The sequence below is a fragment of the Scardinius erythrophthalmus genome (genome assembly GCF_964197995.2).
Source record: "Scardinius erythrophthalmus genome assembly, chromosome: 7".
NCBI classification, from domain to species: domain Eukaryota; kingdom Metazoa; phylum Chordata; class Actinopteri; order Cypriniformes; family Leuciscidae; genus Scardinius; species Scardinius erythrophthalmus.
The window spans coordinates 14,561,859-14,582,560 of record NC_138227.1 but is presented as its reverse complement, the minus strand read 5'-3'; the positions used below and the strand labels follow the sequence as shown (position 1 = coordinate 14,582,560).

Sequence of the window (20,702 nt, the reverse complement as noted above, 5' to 3'; positions counted from 1 at the left end):
ACTGGAAAGAACATTCACCAGTTAGTAAATATTGTTTCAGTTCAACATTTCTGGCACAAAATTAAGCCCTGAAAACATGCGGATGGTGACAAAACCCAAAATTTCAGGCAGCCTATTAGACTGCTGTTGCCATATGAATTACAGCCAACACCAGTCTGATAAGCTACCTGACAGAATGGGACACTTGTGGCTGTATGAGCACAACATACTACATCTGAAAGGGAGTACATAAGCTGTGAGAGAGAAACAGAAATAGAACGACAGACGAATAGAACACCAGACAGATCGAACAAATAGAATAGACAGCCAGAACGATAGAGAGTTAGATAGGATAGAGATAGATAGAATGACAGATAGATAGAATTTCAGGCAGATATAGACAAAGCATGATAGACAGACAGAACGACAAACAGATAGAATGATAGATAGATGGATAGATGGATGGATGGATGGATATTTCATGGCCTTTCACATACCTGCTTTTGGGCTGCATCCTACAACTTGTCATCCATTGGTCCGAACCCAAAGAAATGCATTTTCATCGTTTTTTTTGGGAGGGATAATAATTCACAGATCAACGTAAAACGCGCATGCGACACAGCAGATGTATTAATCAATTTAATGTTGGTTCTGAGAGAAATTATAGTTAGCCACAAATATTTCAGCCCAAAATAAGAAAAGAGGAAAGTATGGATCAACTTGTGGTTTTTAGTTAATGTCAAAGGTTGAAATGCACAAACAAATGTAAATATCACATCTTCAGTTTCTTGGGTTAAACATTACATCCACTAGTTTGTGACATTTTGGTTTAAGATCTCCGGAGAATAAACATCATGTGCGTATAGTCAAAACATTATTTACAAGATGTGCAAACTATTTAGAAACCACGATGATCTGAGTTGATATTGCTATCCTCTTTAACAGTTAAAGAAATACAAAATGACATCAATATTGATTCAAAAAAAACTATCCCTGAAAATTCCAATCACAACACCTCGCAAAACAGACCCTGCCCATCCATACCTGCATGTCAGAAATTAAATAAGTCAATCTATTGATTAAGAACTGTATTCACTTCAATGGAAGCATGACCTCCAAATGTTGCATAAGGCATTGCAACAAATATGACTCCACACAGCCTATTAGCTAGACTGCCTTGGTTCTGTAAAGACAAAATTCTCTATAAATGTTAAATCTGATTTTAAATAGTAGAGCACACTACAGACAAATGAAGAGGGACTTCACGTAACTAAGGGATCTGAATGAATGTTAACATACAGAAGCACACACAAATCAGTGCTCATGTAGCAGTTTTAGCTTAAATATTTAGTAGGTTCCAAAACAAGAGCGTGAGATGTTTTTCTGTGAGTCCGTCATTTTGTTTTCTCCTCTGTGTACTTCTTCTGCTGGAGACGCTTGGCGTAGCTCTGTGCCATGGAGTTAATGATGGACAGAATAAAATAGCACACCATGACCAGCACCACTTTCTCAAATACCCACGAGAGCCAGCTTTCACCCTGCACGGAAAAAAATAAAAAAAATTATATAAAAATAAAATATTTTAAAATTTCTGAATTACTTGGTTCAAAGATTACAAGATTTTAAGGCCAAATTAAATTTGTTTTAATAAATAAGGTGTTTTTCTAGGCCATGTTAAACCTATTTTATATTAAAATAAAATAAGAAAAATAAATACAAAAATTAAAAAAGTGGAATAAGCAAGGTCTCATATATACATATATATGAAGAGTTCAGATGCAAAAGCCTCTAAGTGCCATCTGAAATGTTCTTCTTAGAATGATCATTTTTATCAAGCTTGTATATTTAAGTTCAGTAATTTCACTTAAATGACGATTAATAGGTAATTTTCAGTGAAATTACTGAACTTAAATATACAAGCTTGATAAAAATGATCATTCTAGAAGAAAATGTCAGATGGCACTTAGAGGCTTTTGCATCTGAACTCTTCAATATCATTATTATTATTTTTTAGTTTCTTGTTAAAATAAAGTAAAATACAAAAAGTAAATTGCAGAAGTTAACAAAGAAAAAAAAAAAAAAAAAGATCATTGATTTTTACCGCTGCTGTTCCTTCGCCGGCTGGATTATGAAGCTTGGCTCTCTGGGCTTCCAAATACTCCCTAAAAGGTTTCTGAAGAGATGCTCCAACTCCAGGGATAATACTGTCCAAAAAAATTAAGAAATGATTAGCAAAGTCTTACCAAGAATGGAAGCAGCCAGAAGTCAACTAGATCTCCCAAAGCACACAACAGCTTTCCATCAGTGAAGCCTCCAGAAGAATGAAGCACCAGATCTCTGAACCCTCACTTATAGCGGAGAGGCTTCTGTAGGAACTGCTCTAAAGCAATTAATGAGGAAGTGACTCAATATTGTGTCATCACTGCAATGGAGGAAGAACTGCCCAAGTTTTTTTGTGGGGGGTGGGGGGGTTAGGGGGGGTGGTGGTGTGAATGTCAGTGAAACTAAACCATCATGTAGGATCAATTATAATATTTCTGCACCACACATCTTTCCAGCTCAAGGTGCAATTAACATGTCTTTATTACATCAAAAAAGCAAAGAAATACTACTGAAAGGATCCACAAAAAATCTGAACGTTGCTGGTCTCTGGTTACTGGTGACGAAACATGTTGACCACATTCTTAGATCGTAATTATGAAGTTCTTTCGATGTGGCTTAATTATGAAGCTGCAATTGTGCCTCATTCAAAGATGAACAGTCATTTCATTTTTACTTTTGAGTGCCGTTGAAAGAGCCAACTTGGAGACCACATCTCTACTTTTGAGTCACTGTGCTACATCATCTAAACTATCTGTGCAGACATCACCATAAATGGTGAAGACTTCTCAGGCTTACTAATAAGTGGCCTCAGTATGTGGTACAAAAGGTCAATCACATGGTCACATCTCACCCTAAAACATTACATGGTTAATGAGGACATTTAATGCAATAAAGTCTTAAGGGTTTTAATGACAATTAACTCTTTCCCCACCAACGCCAGCATTTTTGATCATTTTCACAAAACTTTCATGGCCCCCAGAATATTTTGTTGTATGAATATCTGAACATGCAATATGAACTAGAGTAGATTGAGTCCATCAACACCCCTAATGCTTGCACAGTCCTATATCGGGCCTACCCGAGAGATTTGAGATTTCATGCGGTAATGTTAGGCAGTTTTGATTTAAATGCTGTTTAATGATCGCAGTATTTTACATGTGCTTAAGCAATGCTTCTATCGCTTGTTTCTGAACCTCCTTCGCCTGGGTTTTGATCCGGAGATTCCGTCCCATTTCAGAGGATGTGTACTAGCGCCCCCCTACTGGTATAACAGTGAAAACATGGAATTTCAGAAAATTCTGTCAATGGCGGGGAAGCGTTGTCATAAATAAAGGAAAATTCTGTCATTAGGTGTGTTCGGCTTGGAAAGCATATGGAGCCACCAGCTTGATGTCATACACCAATCGGTCTTCACAGAGCCGCTTCAAGTCGAACACACCTATTAAATGTCAAAATAATGTCACAATAAAACAATAAGATAAGATCTTTTTAATCTTAAAATAAGATAAAGCAACATATCTTCTTTCTTACTGATTTTGGAGTGAAATGTAACCTGGATATATTTAGCCATTCGCATGTCCTACATAGTGGTATAAAGGAACAGAAACTACATGCGATTCTATAGATGATTCAGAATAAACAATGGTAAGCATCTGACTGTCTGAGAGGAGTCTGCATGCAAACGCTGAGCTGCCCACAGTCCATGAAAGAGTTCAATAAACTCTGCTAGATCCTTTTTTTAGTTTCCTCCAGTGCATTTACATGTTACAATGACATTTGTTTCTTCCTGGCAAAAAAAATGCACCTATGCACTACCGTTCTAAAGTTTAGGGTTGGTAAGATTTTTTTAAACATATGGAACAAGGCTGTATCTATTTGATAAGTAATTCACATGCAAAAATAATTAAATGATTAATATTATATTTATTTTTGTATGTCTAAAAAGCACTCATCGAACGAAATAAGAACAAAACCATCTTCAGAATTTGCACGACTGCTATAATTTCAGGTGTTCTTGTTTATTCACTATAATGTTTACCATTGTTTACACAGGGTGTCCATATTCACCTCACGGTGGTGTCATTACTCACCCGATCAGAGAGACCATCTGCTCCACTATGTGCTTGCTGAATGTTATGATAACAAATAGTTTCTGTAGAGAAACAAAGAGTGGATAAACATTGTCAGACAATGAATCAACGGGATGTTCCTCAAGGCGGCGAGTGTAGCAGATTTGTTTTGTTGGGGGGGGGGGGGGGGGGGGCAGATAGTGTCTTTAGGAAACCCGGTGAGATCACCGACTCAATCCCGCTCATGATTTGATCATTTGGATAACATGAGCAGCTCTGTAGACATCAGATGCACCGCTGTCTAGAATCTGCTGAGTCAACATTTAAAACTCAAGAGCCACATGCAAAGATCTGTCTTTGATGATCTAATGGCACCGATCAACTGAAAAAATAGATTGAGAATAATGGGAATCATCTCTTTAGGAATGACACACTCAGAAAAGTGTTTAACATTTGTTTTTTTTTACTCTCTGTGTACCTGAATGTGCATCTTAATAACGGCCTTTCCAATGAGAGTCGCTCCAAAGAAGGTCCAAAATGGAATCAGGAAATGACCACAGGTGATTCCAGCCAGGTCAAACAAGGGATTTGGGATCTGAGAAACAGATATGTACTGGTAAGCACCAAAAGACAATAATCTGACAAATGCATTTGAAAAAACTATTCTTACAACACCCAGTGTACATTAAACAGCAACTATATAACATTTATTATATAAGCTACTGTGAACCGAGGGCATAGTTTTGGTTTCAACATTGGGAGGGTGGGGGGATTGACGTGTGACCCATGTTAGCGGGGTCCCAGTGCATGGTCCCATGAGATTTATGTATTTATTTATTTTTGCAAAATGGTCTTTTGTGGTGCCATCCTCACATGCAAAGTTGATTGATAACATAACTGCAAAAAAGTAATAGCCTAGTTAATAATTACTTGTTTACAGGATATATTTATATTATTTAAGCACCTGGAACCTCATTAGTTTGACAGAATGTTCCCAGTGCCATGGGAAGTCAAACTAACGTTTACGTTAACATTTTCTTATATTGAAATACTTTATTTACAACTTCTGAACAGTTCACCAGGCTCTTATTGATTCTGTCATCTCAGAATTTCTGAAGGCCAGGTTTTTTTTAACATCAGTCATCATTACAGAACAGATTTTACACATGGGGAAAACTGATTGTTTAGTCAACAATTCAAGAACGTCCAGTCTTTTGATTCTCTTGATTCTATGTTGCGCTTGCCCTTATGAAAAAGTAACATAATTATTGTTTAACTGTCGCATTAGTTAAGGCTATAATTACAGTAAGACCATTGATAGCTCCTCATTTCCATGCTTAGGCCAATGTAGATTTTATTTTTTATCTATAGATTTATCTATGAAAAATATCAACCTAAATATTGAGAAGCTACAACATGCCTCAGTTGTAATATAAATCTATAGTAAAAAAAAAAAAATCTATTCCCTTAACAGATTATCTATTATAAATTCTGAAACAAGTTACTCAAAATTTACCACAATAAATAGCTAAAATATAATGTGATAAATTCTAGTAAGGGTGATCATGAGTAGTTTAAAAGGATTTCTAATAAATGTTGGTGGCATTCTCGACAGAATTCAAACGGGTCGCACATTTTTATCATCGCTGTCACAATAGGAGCGACTCGCGCAACTTATCACAATGTAATTCATGTGTAATATATGTAAATAAACCAGGCTTCTGTCATATTGCGCTGATTGGTTCTTACAGTTCGGACGGGAACTTAGAGCTTATAAAAGCTCTGAACGTGTGATGTAGCCTATATAATTGATTATTAATTCCATGGGGGGGGTTGTCACCTATCAAATTACACCTATGCTGCGAACCATTTAAATTCTGCAATTACAAACCAAGCAATGATTAAGACATCAAGTAAAAAAAAATTACACAAACTTACAGAGGCACAAGCCATAATTCCAAAAAATCCCACTTTCTGCACCATGTTTTGCACTGCAAGCTTGGCTCTTGATGCAAAATCCTGTAAGAAATTTGACAATTTAAAAATGTAGACTTGGCATGGAAAAGTGATCATAAGTCTGCAAGGACTAAATCTCTAAAACTGTTTTTACTGTTGTATACTGTAAAATAGGTTTAATATTGTTTTAAAAAATGTGTTTATATAAAACTAAATATATGAAATAATTAAATAATAATATAATTATAATGTTAAATATTAATGTAATACATTTTTTTTTACATAAAATAAATATTTTATAGAATTTTAGTAGAACAATTTCTGGAATCAGCTTTCAGCTATTCTACAATATTTTAAGGCAAAAACAAAGAAACATTTAACATTATGCCTAAAATAATTACTCAAAAAACAAACAAACTGATATCTAAAAAGGGTGGCATTAATCACTAGACCTTGAGGTGGAATACAACATTGTTAAAGATGACCAATTAAAAGTCTTGTGTGAAGGCGCAGACCATGTGGGGTCCCACTTAGACACTAAGAGGCAATGATTAAAGGGAAGCTCTGACTCTGAGTCACCCGCTGCTCAAAGGGTTTACTGGAAGTCAGGGGAGAGCCCTTACAAGAAATCATGTGACCTGCATAAGTGAACCACAATAGTGGAGACTCATGGGAATAAGATACAGGGACCCCTCCCATCAACAGGATACAGTATCTGCTGCACCATGTGGGGCATCACTGTCAGTTTCATAAAGGCATGACCACTAGAAGGAAATAGTTAGTTGAGCTTTGAACATCTACCGGAGCTCCTAATGACCTAATGTCCGTATGAAGGTTAACTGTTAGTTTGGACACATGGGTCCAGTATATGACATGAGATTCTGAGATGAAATCCAGACCTGTGCGCTCTGTGCCTGCTCCAGCATCTCCTCAAATTCCTCATAATCTTCATCATCAGGATCTGCTCCAGAAAGCCGTGCCGCCCGCGCCATGAAGTAAGGAGGCAGCTCTCCAATAGCCGTGCCCGCACCCTGCAAACACAGTCAAACATTCTGAGCCTAAAGACGACAAAAGTGTGATCTATTATAAACAACAGCTTCTGAGTTCTGCAAGTCTTCACAAACAATGTTATGTTGGGACGGTAATACTAGGTTTTTGAGAACATGCAAATACGCAGAAGCCTTTCATTGCTTATTATAGTTCAGGTTTGGAAATTGAAATGTCAATTTATATGCCAAAAAGAAGTCATAGCAAAGGATCAAAACATTACATGTTGTAGCTTTAAGATGCCAATCTGTGATTTCTTTCCATGACACATCTGTCGCCATGGTTACTATGGCAGTACAAGCGGAAACCAGGGATAACATGGATATTACGTCATTGACAGGCGACAAGTGAACAGGGAGTCAGGGACATTATTTAAAATTGGAATTTCTCTGGAATTAAAAATCTTTGGGAACTTTTAGGATATTGTAAGTACACAACTGCAGGAAATATATCACACTGTGCAAGTGACTTTTGGATATTTTATTACAAAATTCTTACATATTGTAGCTTTAAGACCAAACATGGAGAATCTTCTCATTTTGGCAGTTTCATATTATTAAAAGTTTTTAAAAATGCAAACTTCAATTAAGAAGCTGCATTGATCCCAGTACATAGTAAGATAATTTTAACATGACAGATAGATAGATAGATATAATTAACATTTAAATTAAGAATTAATTATATATATTCTTCTAAATTATTTATTATATTATAAATCTATTACATAAAATTTATATTATTTTAAATGTATTTTAAAAAAATATGTATAATATTTATGTATCTATGTATGTATGCATGTATGTATGCATGCATGCATGTATCTATGCATGCATGTATGCATGTATGCATTAAATATTAGGTATTGTACTTGTTGCAGGGTCTGGAATATGTAGACATGCTCAAAAACTAGTGTGAGTGACCTACACTTTTTGGCTGCCATTTCAGCCTGCTGAATCCCATTCCAGAAGGTCAACTTCCAGAGTTTAGTTCGAACCCTGCTCTACTGAAACCCAACAGCTCAATTAGCTGGAGCATTGTGTGTAATGGGCCAAGACTGTGGTGTGAAAGCACTCACCCACATGCAGGCCTCCAGGCGGACCTTCGCCATGATGGCCCACAATGAGATGCTCTCCTTTAGGACCTCCTCCTCCGGACACACTATCTGAGCTGGGTAGGGCGGCTCAGGGAAGTTCACCGAGCCACATTCATATGCAGCCAGGGTGACAGAAGCTATGTGTGGACCCTGGAGGAAATGATGCAATCACATGTTTACAGACTGAAATAAAACTTCACGTGAGCATGAACATTTCTTGCTTCAGCGCTGTCACATGCACAGCTTGATGCATTTCTAAGAATAGTACCTCACGGGCCGGTTTCACAAAGCTATTTTAGACCGGTCTATAGTGTTAGACAAGAGTATATAAGAATGAATGAAATGTTAAATGTTTTGTTAACAGTCGCGGTGTGCGTAACTAGGCAACCACGTTCAAGTTCACGTTGCATACTTTTTTGCTACACACTCAAAAGTATGTACTTTTTCATCACAAAAAAAGTACATACTTTTAGGTCGTAGTATAAGTAGGCGAATTGGGCCTCAGCCAGAGTCTTAAGTGCTTTGTGCAACGGTCTGATTTAGATGTCTATCTGAAGTCTGACTACCTACTATATCTAAGCCATAGTCAAAGTCTATCTTTGTGAAACCGGCCCCACGAGTTAAGTCAAGTCACATTCATTTATATAGCGCATTTAACAATATGAATTGTTTCAAAGCAGCTTTACAGTGATAAAACCGACTGTAAAAATAAACAATTGTTTATTAAAAAAAAAACAATTGTTTGCTGACCAACTATGTAAAACTACCACATATGTCTGTGCGGTTCAATGCAACTGCAAAAAGCTTGTGACCTCAATGTAGCACGATGGACAAACCACAAAGACGAAATGAAAATTCATTTACTAAGTGAAAACAGACAGTGATGTCATACCTTCCCACAGTCAGTCGATCCGTGGGAGAACATATGTGGGAGAGGAGACTGGACAATATACCATGTCTAGCATTTCTAACCTCTGATTACCCTTCTTTAACCGAAGGAGGCACAAATGACTCAGGTGGTACCATTTAGTGGATGGCTCCATCCAAATCAATCAAAATCTAATAAAAAAATACTACACAGATGCAACAAATGATAGAGAAACCTTTAGATTGTCACATCAAAAGTTGTTTTATAAGGAACAGAATGCAAAGAGATATCCAAGACCTGCACTAAAAAGCCTGTTAAACCTAAACCCAGTCTAAATTTTGATGGGGGGTTTAGGTTACTCTGCTGACTGTTGGGATCTTTACAGTCAGATGTGATGTCAGCCAGTCAGGACAACCATTGGTTAATCACATTCAGAGGTCTGAGCTCATGATGGTGTCACAGCAAAGAGCCTAAGACAGCAACAGTTTTATCTGGTTAGTCAGTGCAATTGAGTTTATTTCCCAGGCACTGAAACCTGACACAAGCCACTTCCCTAACGCAATCATTAGATGCAGATAAGTAGTTTTGATTTTTTTTTTTTTTTTTTTTTTATCCTTGTATTAGGCGTTTTTGCTACAAATGTTTTAAGAAAAACAAAAATCTGTTTAAAATAAATGCTGTTTTTTTGAACTTGGATCAAAGAATCTTGAAAAAAAAATATAATGGTTTGCACAAAAATATTAAAGGGATAGTTCACCCAAAAATTTTAATTCTGTCATCATTTACTCATCCTCATGTTGTTCCAAACTGTATGAGTTTCTTTAATACAGGTTTGGAACAACATGACAATTTTCATTTTTGGATGAAAAGCAGCACAACTGTTTTCAACATTGATAAAAGTAATAAATGTTTCTTGAGCAGCAAATCAACATTTTAGAATGATTTCTGAAGAATCATGTGACATAATAAATACTTCACTATTATATAACTACTATATACTACTAAAGTACATTATTAAAATACTATCTAGAAAATACTGTCTTTATAGTAAGGGTGCCTTTTTTCCCACAACTCAAGTAATGTTAGGTGTGTAAAAAAAAAAAATCAATTCAAAATTGATTGAATTGATAAAATAAATATTACAGAACGGTTTACGTTACTTTTGCTTTGACAGCCCCTTTACAAGATCTTGTCCTATAAACAATTAAAAAGACAAAAAATAGAGCTTGATGTGTGAAAAAAATTGCTCATCTTTATACAAAAGTCTGATGGCGAAACATTGTGCGTATTTGCACTTTCACATCCCATTCTTTCACAATGCCACCCATAGACACACAAACCGAGCGCAAAGTACTAGAATTCCCCAGTGACAAAGGAGGGGTGTGACTTCACCACAGCCAGTGGAAGTGGACACTCCTGACCGCTGTCTAGCAGTTCAATCTGAGTCAGTGGAAACTGCTGAAAGGTTCTGCTTACGAGATCTGCTGCAGAGAAGCAGAGAGAGGCACATGCTCTCACTGTCACACTATTAATAAAATTCAGTGGAACATCCAGCACAAATACTCTTCCCTTTTGACAGAGCACTGGGCCCCTGACAGTTAATCTAGGGGAATACCCGACGTTACTGTTTTCAAAGACCCAATAAAATCAAAACTTGACTTTTAATGTTCATTAGCTTTGTTGTTGTGTGTTTTGGCACATATATACAGTAAAAGTTCACTTTTAGAGAAAAATCAAACAAACTTTCATCCAGAAAACACTCCCTAGAATGAGAAATTAAGTCGAAATTTCAGTCCACGGTTTAAACACTTACCAGGTACAGGAGGAACGTGTGCAATCCAGTTCCGAGACCAACCGAAGACAAAATACCCAGGCCTACCCAGTAGGCACACCACAGGAACTTCTTCTCCAGGTACTGTACATACTACAAACAATGGCAAACACATTAAAGAGTAGCTAAGAAGCTACTCTATTAGAGCATGTGAACAAAACAGAACTGCTAAATTACTACATTGCAGAAGCTTTTTGTAAAAAAAGTGATCATAAGAAAATAAAAGTAGTACAAGCAGCAAAATCATGATTCTGGCTACAGATTTGTGACCAACAGGCAAATACTGAGCTCACCTGTTGATGCGTTCCTTCTATTGAGTAAGCCATTGAAAAAAATGAAAAAAGGACTATGGTCAAAAATACCACACCTTTTCTCTGCCAAAGCCTGTAAACAAATAAAATAAATTAACATTAATGATGCAATATGCATTATTAAAAGGTGGATGTGATGAAGACTGTAAATGAATTAAAATCACAATAAACCATATATTTTGAAGCATCTCATCGCTCGGTAATATATTTTAAATGTTTTTAAAAGAAGTCTCATATGCTCAACAAGGCTGCATATATTTGATCATAAATGCAGTAATATTGTAAAATATTATTACAATTCAAAATAACTGTTCTCTATTTATGATAGATAGATAGATAGATAGATATGATGGCAAAGCTTCAGTGTCACATGATTCTTCAGAAATCACTCTAATATGCTGATTTGATGCTCAAGAAACATTTCTTATTATTATCAATGTTGAAAACAGTTGTGCTGTTAACGATTAAAAAACAATTTATTTGAAATAGAAATCTTTTTAGACATTATAAATGTATTTACTGTCACTTTTGATCAATTTAATGCATCCTTGCTAAGTAAGGTTAAAAAAAAAAAAGCATACTAACTCTTTAAATGGTAGTGTGTATTGCATTCAGTTGCCTTTTAAGAAAATAATCTGAATGATACGTGTAAAACATCACTTTTTTTCACTTGTCTAGCATTGATTTACACGTCTAGGGGGCGTTTACATGACACTGTTTTCAACTAAAAGCAAAAAACGTGTTTTTGCCATTCATTTACGTGACAACAGTGTTTTGGGGGCCTGAACTTTTGAAAACTGGTTTCAAAGTGCAAGTTTTTGAAAATGATACCGTTATTGTCTCCGTGTAAACTACAAAAACATGAATTTGTGAAAACGGTGACGTCATGCGCAATGCATATCATGTGTTCAGTCTATACGCAAAAAAACGAAAGTAAAAACTTTTCTGTTTTTAAGTACATGGTTGACGTGTAAACATACCCTTATTTTCACCATACAATGTCAGATGCAAAAACATTAGCTCAACTTCCCATAAACTTAAATTATGAGTGTACAATAAAAGTTTGATTGCTTACTTCCACGTCCATTCTTTCAGGGTAACGAGGGTTTCTAGGAAGAAATACTGTAGAGTGATAAAAGGCCTCTTCCACAACACTAAAGAGAGACGCTCTTCCCTGTCCTGCTGCTTTCTCTCTCTCAGAGATGAATCTGTGGGTACAGTACACAAGCTTTTAACATATGATTTCATTATCATATGTTTTAAAACAACAAGCGACAAGTACAAAAGCTAGTTCACAAACACTACTGATTATTTCAACAGCATCAAGCAAAAAACAATCTGTGAAAACAATATTACATATTATAAAGGGGTATGATTTGTCATTATGATTAAAGTCAAGATGAAACAGAATTACCGACAGATCTTCCATATTGTGACATACATCTGTGTAATATGGCTTATTGAAAAAAAAAAAAGAAGGGTGGGGACATAGTTTTATGCATCTGTTATTGGTTTGATTTTGCGATGAGTTGTTGCACTCAAAAGTGGAGGTGAATACGAGGCTGCAGGGGTGGAGCTTAAATGTTTGGAAAAGTCCGGCATACATCAGCAGAGAGAAGTGTATTTTTATTAAACGAGGTCTAAATGTTTTTCTTTAGATAAAAGATAGGGTGAATTTTCATTCCACGCGGACTTTAAGATCAATGACGAATCCATCAGTGATGATGGCAGGTCTGTTTATCTCCACAGGATGTTTTATCTCTGGTCCTGACCCTTGATCTGTTCATCTGAAGCTTACGCGGTGGCTGCCAGATGATAATTACATCAGCTTCCTCTCAGCTTAACAAACCTGTAGAACTGCCATTCTGCTTGTCTTTAGGTCCTAGTCTTTTCTGTGGCTGTTCACATTCTGCTCCATTTGCATCCATCTCCCACAACTATTTACAGTTCAAACACCTGCACACATAAAACAAACATGTAATGTTACTCAGTGAGGTCTTGGTAAGTTTGCTGAGGGCATATAAACATCCCAAATCAAACTTTAAAAGTAATGATGGTGGTTAATCTTATCCAATAAAACATTGAGTGGCTTATGTTAATCTTTAGAGAATGGCTGTTAAATAAAAAAAGATCTGAAGGTCATAAACAGCTCAGCACTGTCAATAGTATTGACTAATATAGGATATAATATGTTCTAGTACCAGTACATTAATTCAATTCCACAACAGGACTCTGATCACCTGTATAAGTTGTACTAGGACCTTTAACTAGCACTTAAGCTATCCTAACTAAGCCAGAACTTCATAGTAAAAGATTAACCAACTGAGCAAGGGGGGTTATAATATATAATAATTATTAGCTCTTGTTTGGTTACCAATAATTACCTCAAATTAACATTTTCAGATACCATTTTCAGATTGTTTCATTAAAAAAAGCCCATGTGAGTGATGAACCGGCAAGAATTAGCGGTCTAGGTTAGCTTTGAGTCCACTACCGCTGTTTAGATTTGATTTCAGACTCGGCAACGAGTACATAGTGTTGTTTACATACTTTTAGGCTAAAAAGAGTTAAAAGTGTCATAACAGACATAAGGTAAAGTGAAGGGACACATGCATACCTGCAACCACTCTTCCGTCCTGACAGCAGCAATAAGCGACAACAACAGCCACAGGAAATGACTCATGCTCAGCTGTAAGTTATAGCAGTGCATGATTTTCAAAATAAAAGCCGTGTCTGACTACCGGTTGGCCTCACTGTCATTTAATCATCAACACTAAGGCTGCGTTCCAGTCCAAAATTGTCATGCCCTTCACTTGCTAACTTCCCTTACTCTCGTTCACTCGGATGTACGTCATTGCGAGTGCCCACTACTGGCGGAAACTGCAATGGGCTGAACTGGAACGTCCTAAGCCCTTGATCACTTGGAATCAGCTGTGGAGTTGATTTATTATTTACATTTTTTTCCCTTTAAGAATTTGTTTAATGCAGCATCCAAATGTTTATAGGTGTGTTTGGGTTGTTTTAAATTTAAAAAAAATTATAATTAATATATCATAGAGTTGTTTGTGTGGTGGTGATTAGACGAGATATGCGGTGACGTCACAATCGTGTTGCATTGTGGGACATATAGGTGCCTGAAGTGTACATTTGAAGCAGACTCGCTCCCTCGGTCAAAATCGAGGGAACGAGGGTCTGTCCATATAAACTTCCCTCGTCCACTTCACGAAGTGGAACGCACTTCAAAATGGCGGCAGGGATTCCCCCGAGGGGAAGTGCTTAGGGAAGTTTGCAAGTGCGTGTCTAAAAGTGGACTGGAACGCAGCATAAAATTCATCGAGCTTTATGCTGACGTCATTTTCACCAAGCTCCTATCAAAAGTTTCTTAGACTTTTTTATTTATTTAATGTATTACCCGTCAGCTTTGGATTATGTCGATATCGTTTTCCTCAATGAGACAAAAATAGAAAGGATATTTTTGGATGACCCTGAATGCAATTTATATCTTCGAAGTTGGTCTTTTACGCGGCCATCGACCGTGATAGTGAAGTAGAGTAGCAGACTTCTCACTACTACCACCGTACTATTGAATTACCGAGACCGACGTAATGTCCCTTTTCAGTGTGACTTATTTATAGGCGTCTAAAATGTATTTTGATTTTTAAACGTTTCTTATACTTATCTTTTAATACGGATACAAACAAGCAGGTTTGTCTTCATTTTTTACAAATATCTAGTTAAACATTTATGCAACATTTAAATAAACATTTATTTAAAGGTGCACTTGGTAATTTCCCCTCATTATAAAAAGTTTAGGAAATTAAAGTCCAACTGAAATCAAAATTGACCCTATTTACTTTGTTAGCGCATCTTACTAGTCTTGTGGTGAAAAATTAATTCGTGTAAGTTAATACACAGAAAAAAATTGTTTGCCGTCGTAATCTTTAAAGGAGAACTCGGCAACTCTAGCGAACTCTAGTCACTTCTTCGCTGATTTTCCCTTTTGTTGTCGCATGTTTTCCCCACGAGCTCCCCCTACAGCTGTGGTGGGGCGTATATTTCACAACACAGTCGTAAAAAACTCACTTGCGGCAGCCTCCTCCCCCTCTCTACCGCTGCTCATGTGCGTTTGTTTTGATCGGAGCAAGCCAACTGTATCGCGTGGAGCTATGTCTACTGAGGTGGGTAATCTGGTAATACATCATAAATGCGTGTGTGTTTATGTCGAATTGCCGTAAAGCAATTTGTGTTTCGCGCTCGTTCTCGTTCTCGCTTTCACTTCTCACGAGACTTCCAATTTCTATCTTGCCGGGACGGTAGTGAACAAGTTGCAAGGTTGGTTTTCCGCCTGGGAACGCTGGGGGGAGCGGGGAAAGTCACCAATATCACCAGAACAGGTTGTTTAACCATCCAAATGATTTCTAGACAGTTTTATTAAGTTAAAAAAGCTACCAAGTTCTCCTTTAATCAAAGTCTGAAAAGTTACTTCCGGTCTGGAATGGCGTTCCTTCTCTGATGATGTAGGTTTGACGGCTTGGGTTGGGAAACGCTTAACCACTCCCCTCAAACCTAGGGTACTGCCCTCTGTTCAATATTCCTTTTCACTGGGAAATACGTGACAACACTGGAGAAAAGTCGTTTGCAACTTCCGGTTCACGCAGACTTCAAAAAATATGTAGTAAGTGAGGTGAAGATCCCACTTACATTAGGATTTGCTATACTGTACATGGAGGGGGGTCACCTCATGGGGGCCGCCATGTTGAGATCACATGATCAGATGAATATCATTTGTTTACATAATAAAAAATAAAAAAAATGACTAACTAGGTATTTCTTACGGTGACCGGGAGGGGACATGTTCGGTTCACTTATTTTTGTCGTGGCCACAACATATAAACTCGTGGGAACGTGATATTAAGTCGTGGGAACGTCATAATATCTCGTGGGAACGTCATATTAAGTCGTGGCCACGAGATCATTTTGTTGAGGTAACGACATCATTATGTCGTGGCCACGCGATGCAAAGTCGTGGCCTCGAGATCATATGTTGAGGGAACGATACATTTTTCTCGTGGCCACGAGATCATTTTGTTGAGGTAACGACATCATTATGTCGTGGCCACGCGTTGAGGGAGCCACAGCGGCCAATACTGTAACCGTACCATAGACTGGGCTACAGCAGAGATGGAGATGACAGAAGAAATAACATTTTACTTTAAATTAGGAATGTCATATAAAGATATAGTGCGGTCTTTGGCATTAAGACATGGGTACGTTATAAGTGAAAGACACATGAAGCGCATTCTTAGACTTTGTCGCACGCATATTTAGGGACCGTCTCAAAATTACATGCGACATTGGCATAAACATTTCTAACTTCAATAGCATTTGAAGACAACGACTTACAGTCATAAAACCAACTGTACACTGTTCACCCAGGTCTCATGTATGATGCACACACTCAAAAAAATGCTGGGTTGTTTCTGTAAACAAATTGTTGGGTTAATTGTGCTGGGTCAAAAAGTTGGGCTGTTTGGGGTACTGTAAACACATAATTGGGTTGATCATGCTGGGTCAAATGAGTTGTAAGGGGGTCATTCACAAATAAACCGCTGGTTGGGTTATTTTGACCCAGCAACTGGTTACTTTTTTCATTCTTTGCGGAACTTTCTGGATTCTTCACTTCTGACTCGAGGAGCACGCCACTCGGAGCAGGCAGCTGTTTTATGGTAAGTTAAAATGAATGTTTACCTATATTTTTAATAAGTTGTGGTGGTAGCAGCAAGCTAATTTCACTGTTCAACATACAGTCTTTGATATGGAAGTGTGAGGGGTAACTATTTATTTCTGTGAAACATTAAATAGCCACAGCTAGCCGGTTAGAATTTTTTTGACAAAATGCCATGTTAAATCCTTAGTTGAAATTAAACCAGCTATATCAGCAGCCTTTTTGAAATATGCAGTTTAAATTCTAAATTCATCATGTAATTATCGTAGGCCTATTCATTGTGGACGTTGCGTATTTAAAAGTGAGATAAGCTTTTGTATGAAATCCATACGCGCACTTTCCTCACAGGGCTCGCACGTAAAATCAGCGGAAATGAGTCTCTAATGTAGGCTAGTGAGTTGTGTTGTGAGTGAAAAGTCTGCTGGCGTAGTTTTAGAAATACTCGTCAGAAGAAGTGACTGAGGTAAGTTCCAGCACAGTCTGCGTGTGTTTTCTGTAATGTCTCGAACCATCGTTTCTGCCAAAAAAAAGGCTTTCAATAGCTTGATATAGCTAGTTTTTATTATGTAGGATATGACTTGCAATCATATACAGCGACTGAGGAAAGGAGAAATAAACGGACAGGCGTCAGTTTTGAGAAGAAAAGTATACCCGTTTAGTTGAACGAATGATCGTCAATATTTAAAACTTAAAAAATGCAAACTTACTTGATAGCCTACCCGAAGTATTTTATTGTGTGTAACATCTAAACGAGGCGATCATCAGCGCCAGTTAGGAGATTAACGAGCAGCTTTGTGGGTTTGTGAGTTTTAACGTTAAAGACACTATCAACATTACAGTAATATTTTACTTTTAATAAAGTAGGCTAATGTTTTATTTGAATGCCTATGTTGATAATATTTGTCCAAATTACTCTTTTATTACTATTACTATAATTCAGTTTGCAAATACTGAATACACATTTTGTTTGTTTTTCACATTTGGTCATTTAATGTTTGCAATATTTTAATTGCATATTCAATAATAAATTGATACTTCCACAAAAAAAACTTAACTTGCATGTCAGTTTTATTGCAACACTCTAAGTGATTGTCTGGGAAGCAGACTCACTCTGTCAGTTTAAAACGCATCTCATTTACCTGGCATTCATATAGAACATTATACATTTCTATTATTCAAATCAGTTAAATGATTATTAGGCTGCATAGGTCAGCCGGAACCGGGGACACTTTCCTATAACACCTGATGTACTCATTATTTAATAAGAAGAATGGCATCTATGCTAATTTTTGTCTTTCTGTTCATTCTAAAGTTTACTGAAGTCAGCCGGATCCAGGCCATATCCAGATCAGAAGGTGGACCTGCGCCTGGACCCATCCATGACGCATCCCTGAAGGGCCAGCCTCATCAGCCCTGTGAAGGCCTCATCGACACGACTGATCCTCAACAAACTCGTCTCCATACCGGTGTGATGACTCCGACTTCCAACCAGATGGAACTGGATAAATATTCTGAATTTTCTTATTCAATCTGACCTCTGACCTGTAATGCTGCCTGAATCATAATCATACACTGTTCGCTCGATGGCCAGAGGAGAACTGAACGACTGAGCCTGGTTTCTCCCAAGGTTTTTTTCTCCATTCTGTCTCCTGATGGAGTTTTGGTTCTTTGCCACTGTTGCCTTGCTTAGTTGGGGACATTTAATATTCAACAATATTATTGATTTGCCTTAAGGTGGACAATGACGCAATTTTTCATCTAGAAACAAACTTTGTTGTATTATTTTCATGTTACAGTATTACTGTGAAGCTGCTTTGATACAATCTGTATTGTAAAAAGTGCTATATAATTAAAGATGACTCTACTTGACTTGTGAGGACCAACATGGTTGAATATTTACAAAATGAGATGACTGGTGAATTGCTGCACATTCTGTGCCTCAAGGATGAAATGAGGGGGACATGTCAGACCTTTGACATTGATTAACATTTGTATTCAATAACGAAAAGTATTAAAGAAATGTATAAAATTTAAAAAAAATTAAATGAGATTGAAATCACATATACTGTGGCCTCTCTGGTTTATTGTATTACAGAGATAATAATTATTTTACATTCGTAATATAACAAATATTTGTTACTAATTTTATTAAGGCAATGAGACAAGAAATAACCCAGCACATGAGTAAGACTTAACCCAGCAAGAGGGTTAATTTCACCCACTGGTTGAGTCAAATGAATGACCCAGAAATATGGGTTAAATGGTAAAACCCAGCACTTGGGTCAAACCAACCCAGCGCGTGTTCTGTCCAATAGTGACCCAGCGGTGTGGTTAAGGTTGGGTTATTTTTTAACCCAGCAGTTTTTAGAGTGGCACCTTTTAGATTTTTATGACAACAAACTGCTAAATCATATGCAAATATTGTAGGCATATTTCACTACTGCCACATACCTGACACCTAGATGAACAATGTACAGTTGGTTTTATGACTGTAAGTCATTGTCTTCAAATGCTATTGACCTTTAAATGTGGTCATATTCTGTATATGATCCCACACAGTAGTGAAATACATAGCATTATTTGCATATGATTTAGCAGTTTACTGTCATACATATCAAAAATATTAAAGGTGTGCATCATACATGAGACCTATATGAACAATGTACAGTTGGTTTTATGACTGTAAGTCACTGTCTTCAAATGCTATTGAGCTTTAAATATTGTCATATTCTGTATATGATCCCATACAGTAGTGAAATTCATAGCAATATTTGCATATGATTTAGCAGTTTATTGTCATAAATATCAAAAATATTAAAGGTGTGCATCATACATGAGACCTATATGAACAATATACAGTTGGTTTTATGACTAAGTCATTGTCTTCAAATGATATTGAGCTTTAAATATTGTCATATTTTGTGTATGATCCCATACAGTATGTGAAATAGGCCTACAATATTTGCATATGATTTAGCAGTTTATTGTAATAAATATTAAAAATCTAAAAGGTGTGCATCATACATGAGACCTGGGTGAACAATGTACAATTGGCTTTATGACTGTAAGTCATTGTCTTCAAATGCTATTGAAGTTAGAAACGTTTATGCCAATGTCGCATGTAATTTTGAGACGGTCTCTAAATATGCGTGCGACAAAAAAAGTCTAAGAATGCACTTATCTTTATAACGTACCCATGTCTTAATGCCAAAGACCGCACTATATCTTTATATGACATTCCTAATTTAAAGTAAAATGTTATTTCTTCTGTCATCTCCATCTCTGCTGTAGCCCAGTCTATGGTACGGTTACAGTATTGGCCGCTGTGGCTCCCTCAACGCGTGGCCACGACATAATGATGTCGTTACCTCAACAAAATGATCTCGTGGCCACGAGAAAAATGTATCGTTCCCTCAACATATGATCTCGAGGCCACGACTTTGCATCGCGTGGCCACGACATAATGATGTCGTTACCTCAACAAAATGATCTCGTGGCCACGACTTAATATGACGTTCCCACGAGATATTATGACGTTCCCACGACTTAATATCACGTTCCCACGAGTTTATATGTTGTGGCCACGACAAAAATAAGTGAACCGAACATGTCCCCTCCCGGTCACCGTAATTTCTTCCAAGATGTCTGCCATATTGACCAGCACAACATAAGGAACAAATACTGCAGATCTTTAATGGCTACTGTGTGTTTTGTGGAAAA

At 37.0% G+C, this 20,702-nt stretch overlaps 2 protein-coding genes across 2 annotated transcripts in view; one reads left to right on the top strand and one right to left on the bottom strand.

Annotated features, from left to right (window-relative positions):
* LOC308693715 (E3 ubiquitin-protein ligase TRIM39-like) overlaps nucleotides 1–20,702 on the top strand; it is a gene marked incomplete at both ends in the record, with an annotated part of 764,022 nt that overhangs the window by 428,204 nt on the left and 315,116 nt on the right. The window lies entirely within an intron of this gene.
* Nucleotides 605–14,119, bottom strand: vmp1 (vacuole membrane protein 1). The gene is made up of 12 exons (XM_081370581.1): nucleotides 13,875–14,119; nucleotides 13,107–13,213; nucleotides 12,333–12,465; nucleotides 11,240–11,330; nucleotides 10,929–11,039; nucleotides 8,230–8,397; nucleotides 7,007–7,138; nucleotides 6,090–6,170; nucleotides 4,630–4,746; nucleotides 4,173–4,234; nucleotides 2,081–2,183; nucleotides 605–1,517 (listed from the first exon to the last, which is right to left on the bottom strand). Exons 2-12 carry the CDS (start codon nucleotides 13,183–13,185, stop codon nucleotides 1,374–1,376), a joined length of 1,221 nt encoding a protein of 406 aa, XP_081226707.1. The 5' UTR covers nucleotides 13,186–13,213; nucleotides 13,875–14,119; the 3' UTR covers nucleotides 605–1,373.